This window comes from Electrona antarctica, assembly GCF_951216825.1.
Source record: "Electrona antarctica genome assembly, chromosome: 23".
NCBI lineage: Eukaryota > Metazoa > Chordata > Actinopteri > Myctophiformes > Myctophidae > Electrona > Electrona antarctica.
The window spans coordinates 18085858-18095857 of NC_136804.1; the positions used below are offsets into that span (position 1 = coordinate 18085858).

The 10000-nt window shown below is 42.3% G+C and overlaps 2 protein-coding genes across 2 annotated transcripts in view; both read left to right on the forward strand.

Annotated features, from left to right (window-relative positions):
- LOC306916622 (ninjurin-2-like) overlaps nt 1-3515 on the forward strand; it is a 28482-nt gene extending 24967 nt beyond the window's left edge. The window contains exon 4 of the mRNA XM_079494577.1: nt 3278-3515. Within this exon, the coding sequence (XP_079350703.1) occupies nt 3278-3441 (164 nt within the window). The 3' untranslated portion in view covers nt 3442-3515. The remainder of the gene's footprint in view (nt 1-3277) is intronic.
- The window catches only part of LOC306916542 (adiponectin receptor protein 2-like), a 214212-nt gene that overhangs the window by 104537 nt on the left and 99675 nt on the right, over nt 1-10000 (forward strand). The gene's annotated exons all lie outside the window — the stretch shown is intronic.

Below are 10000 nucleotides of genomic sequence, written 5' to 3' on the forward strand. Positions count from 1 at the left end.
ATATGCGTGTGTGTGTGCGTGCGTGTGTGTGTTCCAGCCCGTAGGGATCTTAACGTGACATCCAATCAGAAACGACTTGACTACCTGAACAATGTAGCCACGGCGGTGATCTTCGCTACCACGGTGGTCAACTTTTTTGTCAGCTTCTTCGGTTCCAAGAGGACGGGCTTCTTCCGCTGGTTACTGGCTAGAATACACTTCTAACACACACACACACACACACACACACACACACACACACACACACACACACACACACACACACACACACACACACGCACACACCACCATCACGTCACGTCACGTCACCCACACTACCCATCATACTGATTAAACCTGATTTGCTCTTGCTTGTTAAACATACATGCTTAAATGTGATAATAATCGGACTAATCTATCATAATGTTAACTAACGTTTCTCACTTTCTCTGCTTATTTGTTGACCTACTGTCTCGTGTGATTTTGCATTCATTAATTTTAGTTGATTGTGTAGTAGCTGTATTCCAATAGCCTCGCAATGCCAGCCCACAGATTTAGCTCATAGTGGGTCTAGTAAGACTCCATTTAGGGATTGAGTTGTGTTGTTGGCCAACATGACTCTGCACGCGTCCAGTGCATCACAGCTCCAAAATGCATCATTGACGCATGTTACTTTTGTCCGTTGACGGATAAGGAAAGTCAGTATAGGCTAATGGATTCATAATGTTCTCACATGTCAAGAGGAATTTAAACATTACCAGCAATAAAGGCTACTTATTCTAAATTAAAATTGGCTTAAGGGAGGCCGGCCGGCCGGCCGACCTCTGACATCACGTTCATGTCACTGTTTGCACCTGCCAATTTGTGCCAGGTGCAAAATAGAGCTGTTGTAAATATCTTCTGGCGAAAACAGAACTTGTGAGAGTGGGACTGGCTTTGCGAGGCTAGAATTTTTGTACCAGCTTTCATTTTTGTCCTTTTACAATTATTAGTAAAAAGAAAAAAGAAAAAGCTAGCATCCCAGACTGTAAATGGGTGTTAACAGTTTGGTACCAGGTGTACAAATCCTCATCACCCATTTTCGACCTATTTTCAGAAACATGCCATGTAAAAAACTAACACTGGGTCTAAATTATACCAGATGTTGATATCAGGTGTAAATGACTTAATACCAGGTGTAAATGCTTTTATACCAGCTGTGAACTGTTTCATACCAGGTGCAAATTATTTTATACCATGGGTGTAACCTACAGTATCTGATACCAGGTGTAAAGTGGCACTATGTAACATTTTTTGTATGTTAAAATAACTACAATTGGGGTGGTTGTATTTGGTCTCCCAAGGTCATGGTGGTCATGTCTCGCCTAGACACAGGATCTGACACGAATTTTGACCTGAAGGTCAAGATTCAATTTTATCCCCTGAGCAAGAAGGCAGGCTCTATTAGCTCAATGGTTAAAAAATAAAGTGTCAGCACTTGCACAGGAAACCGGGTTCAAATCCGTGGGGTAGAAGAGGAGATTTACATAGTGCAGCTTTAAGCGAGTGGTCCAATTAAACATATCTACGTAGTGCTACGTATCTTTTTATGTCTGTCTTGTTTCAGTTGAACTTGAGCCCACTCTGTACATACCGTATATGAATATGTATACTAATATAACGTGTAAGAGGGAAGATTTGCAAAAAAAGAACTGTTTAAATGACATGAAATAAATACATGGCTTGGTATTTCATCAAAGCTGTCACTTTGTTGCAGACTGGGTGGATGGATGGATGGATGGATGGATGGATGGGTGGATGGATGGATGGATGTATAGTAAGGATGGATGGATGGATGGATGGATGGATGGATGGATGGATGGATGGATGGATGTTCTCCTAGGAATCTATAGTCCTTTTCCCTCCACACCAAATCTTGGCACTGAAAATAGCTGACCTACATTTTGTGCCAGTGATTGCCCCAAAATACGACACTAGGGTTCAGGTAGTTAAAATACAGTAGCAGGCTAAATATTTACATTTGAGGCAAATAACGGAAAAACAGCGACCCCTGTTTTGACGTGAGTCAACAGTCTGTCTTGAGAGACTACATTTGAGGTGCTTGGTTTATATAATCAAATTGCAACATCCGACGATAGTCTCATGCACATGCAAGTGAGATTATAATTTAGCAGCAGTATTTTGTCTCGCTGTATTTTGGTGTTTTATACTGTTTGTTTTGGTACACGGGGAGGTTTTTGGGCCCATCAAACCCATCAAAACAAACTGTGAAAACGCCAAAGTACAGCGAATAAAACACACCACCACACTACTCCAGTGGCTGATGGCTGCTGACATAGAGAGTACAAAATCAATTGTTTTATATTGTTCTGTTATGTCAACAACACATGTTAGGCTATACCTTTAAAGGTTTCATGACATTCATTTTTATTTCTTATTTTTCTTTTAGGTTTCATGATCTCAATTACACCCACACAACATGACTTTGAACATTCAGTGGATTTTCTGTGGTCCGGCGTTTTCTCTGTGTGTTCTGATGCCTTGTGAGCTGCAATGAAAACAGGCAAACCTCAACAGTGACATCTGCTGGCAAATTCCTATATGTCATATGGGATTTGTGGACTCTTACCATTAGAGTATATAGAGATGCCACCGGATTTCTCCTCTCATCCACTTGCATTGAGTTGCTCACCCAGCGCATGGGGCGATTTCACCCCTTCTTCCGGGAATGGAATAGAGTGCATACTGGGATGGAATGAACGAGCGCCGCCATTGTTGGGTATTGGCTCGCGGTGCGAGCCAGCACGTTCACGTATGGCCCAGTGCCGCTCGAGGCTACAATACCACTTTCAGCCACCATGTCCATTACGCTTCAGTGTTTCCTCTCGGTGACGTCTCTATTAATATATACAAGCTCTTACCTCACAGTCCACAGGCAAATCAGAGCACACAGAAAACACCAGAACATTTCTATGGCCTCTGGTGTTCTGCAGATTGAACCACAGAAAATCTATACTGAATGTTAAAAGTTCAGTTTTTTTTGGTGCAATTGAGCTCAGAAAACCTTAAATAAATAAGAAAAATTACGAAAACTTTTTTTATGTCGATTCCTTTAAGCCGACCTGCCTTGACTGTGAAGCATTGTTCGAAACCTTGTTGTTACACGTTTGTGGGTTTGTGTGCGTGTGTGTGGTGTGGTGTGTGTATATGTATGCGGTGTGTGTGTGTGTGTGTGTGTGTGTGTGTGTTTGCACGTGCACATACGTGTGTTTGTACTGTATGTGTGTGTGTGTTGCAGGTCGCAGGGACGTGAATAACCCTGATCTCCAGAGACGCATGAACAAGCTGAACAACGTTAAGACCACCATCATCTTCATCACCTCCGTCCTCAACGTCTTCATCAGCAGCTTCGGCATGCAGAGGACAGGACACTACCCCTGGCTGATGTGGCGCTGGCACTAAGACGCACGCACGCACGCACGCACGCACGCACGCACGCACGCACGCACGCACGCACGCACGCACGCACGCACGCACGCACGCACCCACACACACACACACACACACACACACACAGTTTAAATGTTGAGATTACATTTGTTTCCCTCAATTGTTTTAATCTGGTTTCACTGGTGTTTTTCTCTTAGTGCCTTACTGTTGTTGTCTCCGCCAAGCCGTCCAGCCGTGTATGTGTGTGTGTCTGCGTATGTGTGTGTGTGTGTGTGTGTGTGTGTGTGTGTGTGTGTGTGTGTGTGTGTGTGTGTGTGTGTGTGTGTGTGTGTGTGTGTGTGTGTGTGTGTGTGTGTGTGTGTGTGTGTGTGTGTGTGTGTGAGAGCAGCTAATCACCGGCACAGATGGATCGATCGGAGTGAAACTTTGCGCACACACTCTGAGTAGGCTTAATTGACCTAATGGTGGCGCTATAGCAGAAAGCTCTAATCTAAGCTCTATTCTATCAGCTAATTAACTGGTTCTAAAACATATTTTATGGATTTTAAATTCTATGGTTTCTGTCCCAAGAAGTGGGAGACATACAATCAAAGCCTTATTGAGATGAGAGGCATCATGGATCAAATAACCCTAAAACCTAGCTGTGCGCCTCTTGGTCTTAATGTTAATTTGACCTTAGAAAGTTTCTGTAGTTTCATCAAGTTAACTGCCACCGTTTGGCGATAGAGGGTAGTTAGCTGCGCCAGCCAGAATAGGGCCGATTACCATGTACTTTTAATGGGACCCTATGGGATGCGCGCACACGTCTCCTGGTGCTGGGGGTGACGAAGGCATTGCCTAGCAACCGGGTCAGTGTTGAAAGCTGATTTTCAGCGAGACAGTTTCATATCGATAAAGTACATTCATTGAGAATTCTGTCAAAAGCAGACAACAGTATTACGTCAAAAGCAAACAAATGGTATATTTAGAGGTGGTCCCCCTACATTTCTATATTACGGTTACACACGCCTACCATGATGTGGTTCCTTTTGCACAATTCGCCTATGCTCCATCTCCAATGGCCTTTCCAAGATATATTTATGCTATTGATGATTAATTGATTTATTATTGCACTAAATGTATCTAACTTGATGTTCTCAAATGTGTGGTTTTCTATTAGACTTGACTCTATTTGTATGACATTAAGATGCATTTTGTTTTCTTTAATGTCCTAATAAACGTTTGCATTGGTGCTATGAGTGTGCAGCTAATTGTATTATGTTTTTAAACTCTATAGTTAACCGATTTAAGCTTAGATCATTAATCTCGGACCCAAATTCGGGACGAGGCAGATGCAGAGCAGGTCGGTTCTTCAAAGTGTCTCATAACTCACGAAAACTAATAACAAAGCCATGCACAACTGAGAAACAACAGCAAGCAAAAACTGGGAACCGAACAGGGGGGTATAAATACACAAGGACATATAGGTGAACTCAACTGATAATCAACACAGGCATTGGCTAGAAGACTAACAGGACACAGGTGGAGAAAACTAATAATCACAGGTAAGACAAGAAAGAAAGGAGGAAACACAAAATAATACAAACATAATAATACAAATAAAATAAAACACTATACTAAAACTAGGAACAAGGAACACTATAAAACACAACAGAAATATATATTTTTTCCACCTATCCAAAATTGGGACACCAGGACAAAAGTGGTTTAAATTGTTCTAAATTCTAAACTCTGTTCCAGATCACTCCCTAGATTTCTGTTGTGCCATATAGGCCTAGTTTGCATTCCTCAGTTACAATTAAACAAATTCACTTAGGGGTAAAAACCCATACATACCAACATAGATACTCTGGCCTTTGTTTTTCTTTATACTGTACATTCTGGGCAGCCTATGAATCATTCCCAGTATAATTAAATTACATGATATTCCACCATATTTTATTATTGACCTTAATTGAGAGCAATGATCGTATTTTCCATCAGGTTTCATCCATCTGTTCTCATGGTCGGCCTACCGTATCTATAGCATAGCTAACACAAACACATACAGGAGGCCTGCTGCTGCATGTACACCAACACACACGCAGAGAGACATGCAGACCTGGCTCCAAATAACAGATGTGTACATGATCTGACTATTTTTGGACATCCTTGAAACAGTACTGAGATGAGAACTACTGATTTAGATGACATTTGTAGAATCGGCCCAGCCCCAAGTCTTAATTTTAACCACTATCTGCTGAATTACTGGAAAAATCTACTGCAGTCAGGCGGTGGGAGTGGTGTATTACAGTATTACAGTACAGTGTACTGTAGTAGCGTACTGTAGGCTACTGTAGCAGAATGTTGAGACCACGAGGAGCGAGCAGTGCAGCAGAACTACAGTATAAAGGTTTGCGCATGGTATGTGTACTGTGTACACTGCAGTGTGTGTGTGTGTGTGTGTGTGTGTGTGTGTGTGTGTGTGTGTGTGTGTGTGTGTGTGTGTGTGTGCGTGCGGGCGGGCGTGCGGGCGTGCTAGCGGTCTAGCACTGCACAGACCAAGTCCCTGTAGTGTTTTAAAATAGGGTGACCAGATGGCTTGCCTCAAACTGGACGTGTTTGAGGCAGACCCTATAGGAGCACTAGTAAGGCTACTGACAACTGTCATGACATACTGTACAGTGTATTGATTCAAATTGTGTCATTTAGATTCAGAAGCAATAATTGTGAGCCTGTAGATAGGCTATTATTATTTTATTGGTTTTTTTCAAAGGAAATTGATTCAAATTGATTAGAAATGTGTGTGTGTGTGTGTGTGTGTGTGTGTGTGTGTGTGTGTGTGTGTGTGTGTGTGTGTGTGTGTGTGTGTGTGTGTGTGTGTGTGTGTGAGAGAGAGAGAGAGAGAGAGAGAGAGAGAGAGAGAGAGAGAGAGAGAGAGAGAGAGAGAGAGAAAGAGAAAGAGAAAGAGAAAGAGAAAGAGAAAGAGAGACAGGCTTACAACAAGTTCTCAGGCTTGGTCTTGTGAAATGCAATAATTATATTAGTGGTAAAAGGTCAGATTAAATCAAAGCTTTCTGCATCGTCAGACTGACTGGTTCATTGCTGAAACTTGCTGAGCACATCTCTCCACCTAATGATTTTGCCTTTCCTTTAGCGCCACCCTCAGGCCAAAATGTCAACTTTGTCAACACAAGTAAGGATCAGGATGAGTTTGAGTTCTGATTTTGGTGACCTTTTGGCCTTAACCCTTGGGCCTCTTCAATAGACAACAATCATTCAAGTACAACCCGAGCTTAAGTGATATAAATATTGACAGACTGATGCCAATTTAAAAAACTTTGATTTGATAAAATTGTGATTTCTTCTTGAAGCTGTAATGTTTTTGATCTACACGAAATCTCTTTGCTGAAAGTGAAGTGTCCTTGAGCAAGACACTGAACCTCTAATTGCTCCCGATGTGCAGCTTGGTGCCTTGCATGGTTTCTCGCCTTGTCATCGTGTATGAATGTGTGTGTGAATGGGTGAATGTAATGCAAGGCATCTATGTAAAGTGCCTATAGGCGCTATATAAATGCACCGTTTAGGTACCCGCTTTGCGGCGAGATCAAAACGTGTCGCTACTCTCCTACTTTGGGATATGGCCATATGGGCCAACATTTCACTAACGGTGTATCCATAATTTTGGAATAGAGGCATTGCTTTTCAAATTCAGTGTATTGTTGCGAAACGTCAACAAGGAATAACTTCAGTGTCTACGTGCAGGAGGAAGGGATGTCCAGGACAAGGAATATCAAATGAACTTCTTTACTTGTGATTGATTGATTGATTGATTGAAAACAGTTTGCAGAATTACAGTACATTTCAAGCACAAACTCAATACAAAGGCTGTTAACTGTGAGTGGACGACCCAATTAAGCATTACACTTGTTTACAACAGGGTCCACCATGTTCAAATCATCAGAACATTTAGAGACGTACAAATAGACACTTCTATATAGACAAAGAACAGTACAGGAATTCATCATAATGGAGGTAAAAAGGGAAAAGAAACATATACAGTGAGGGGAAAAAGGGGGGGGGGGGGCGGTGGGGGGGGATTCAGATTTTACGGGGGCCAGTTTCGAATTGCAGCCATCCGTAGGTGCCCTTTGAGAGCGGTTTTGAAGGAGTCAAGGGATTCGCATGTCTTAATGACTGTTGGTAGGGCGTTCCACATTTTGGTGGCATAGGAGCGAAAAGAATTTAGTCCCTTGTTTGTGCTGAATCTGGGTTGAACATGATTCGTTGCACTCCCTCTGGTGTTGTGGGTGTGGACTTCGTTAACATTAAGGAAGTATCTACACAGGTACATGGGTATCTTGGTGGAGTATCGAATCTTGTGGACCAGACCCATTGCAAGATGCTGTACTCTGTCGCCGACCCTAAGCCATGCCAGTCTGTCAAAGTGGGCAGGGGTGAGGTGGGTTCGGGGGGTGAGGCCAAGTAGGAGCCTGACCAGTTTGTTTTGGGAGGTCTGGAGCCTAGTTTTAAGGGCCTTTGAGGTGCTGTGGTACCAGGAGGTGCATGCATAGTCAAAGAAGCCTTGTACAAGGGCTCCTGTTAAGGTCTTCAAGGTGTTTTTGTCGACCAGTGAGGAGATCCTGTAAAGGAATCTTGTTCTTTGGTTGACTTTTTTGATTACGTTGGTGGCCATTTTATCACCGGAAAGATTAGCCTCCAGGATGGAACCTAGGTAGGTAATTTCATCTTTACGTGTGATAACATTGTCACCCACTCTAACCAAGAAGCCATTTGCCTTGCTGAGATTACTATTAGATCCAAAGAGAATGGATTCAGTTTTTCCCAGGTGTAAAGATAGTTTGTTATCAGCGAGCCAGGTGCAGATTCTACCGAGTTCAGAGCTGAGGGCATTTTCAACCTGCAGTTTGTCCCTGTCCGAGACCAGCAGTGCCGAGTCATCTGCGAACAGGAACAAGTTGCAGTCACAAGCTGAAGTCATGTCGTTAACATATATCAGGAACAGTAGAGGCCCTAGTATGCTTCCTTGTGGAACGCCACAGCTCACTGGGAGGGGGGGGGACAGTGTTCCGTTCACTTCCACCATCTGTTCTCTCCCCTCCAGGTAGGATTGCATCCAGCTCGCTGATGTGCTATCGAAACCAATTGCTTTTAGCTTGTTAACCAGTATGGAGTGGTTCACTGTGTCAAAAGCCTTTTGGAGGTCCAGCATGACCATGCCGCAGTATTTGCCAGCGTCACAATGGCAATGATTGTTACAGGATTTTAGTGTGCTCTAGCTTCGGTGCAGAGGAACGTAGGTCCACACCAAAACCTGCGAGCGTCCGGAAAACCAAATATCCCTCCACAGACATGTACCCGCCCCCACATACACGTAATTCCGTTATCAAGGTGAGATTATATAAGGAATACGAGAGAATCACTTATGCTGTAACAATAACTATAAACTAAATAAGAACAATATGAGGCATAGGAACCATCATAGCACCAGCATTACAGTATATAGGATACAAGTATATGACTTTTTAGGACAACATTTAAACTTGTTTCAGATATTTGATCTGTCAGTTATCAACCATAACAGCAATGTTGACATCAGTTATCCTACTTGAACATTGCAGTATAGTAATTTATTTATTCATGTTTATTTGGAAGGGAAAGGGCATATATTATTAATGAACACCACACATATACAATGGCGTGTAAATACACCGGATTGAGAAAGAATGCTAATTTAGATCCGTAGTCCACATAAAGAAAAACAAGCAACATTAAAAAAAAAGAGAACATAAAGATTACTAAAAGGGTACAAACAGAAGAGAAAAAGAACGAGTAGGCCACCATGAAATCCAAATGTGACCCTTTCTGCCACCAGAAGGTGCTAGAACACAGATTGGGATTATAGTCTCTACATTAGTGTCAGATCTTCCTCAAAGCAAATGTGTCTCCACTCTCCACAGTCTGCCCTAATGTTGTAATTTATAATGGTTAGATTTAAATAAGAAAAGAATGGTTCAAAGTCCAGGAATGCACCAAACACCAAAACAATCTGTGCAGTATATTCACAGTGGGCCTAGGCGAAGATAAGGCTGGCCAAAAATTACTTCAAGAAATTACCACTTTAAAAGCTCTCCTTGGTGTTGTTGTTACTAGCTAGCCCAAGTCAAAACTCATACTCATCACTTGGAGCCTCCCTTTTATAACGGGTGAGCCACACCCAGAACAGATTAGCAATTTACTAACAATTACCTAATAAACACATCCTATCAAACAGCTAAACCATTATACAGTCATGGTTATAAATAATATTTAAAATTGTATAAAGTACACATAATACACAAAAGACACTTTTAAATAATATCGCAAACAATCACACCAACCAGCCACTTCCAAGCCGGCATGATAGTCATCAAATGGAAGCAGCTGTGTAGGTTGTGTAGTGTGTGTGCACTGTGCAGTGTCACAGCTGGCTGCCCCGTGACAGAGGTATGGGTGGTCTCAAGCCACCTACAGAAAGAGGTAAGAGCACAGCACAATGTTATATCCTCTAGGCTCTATATGATTCAAAAGG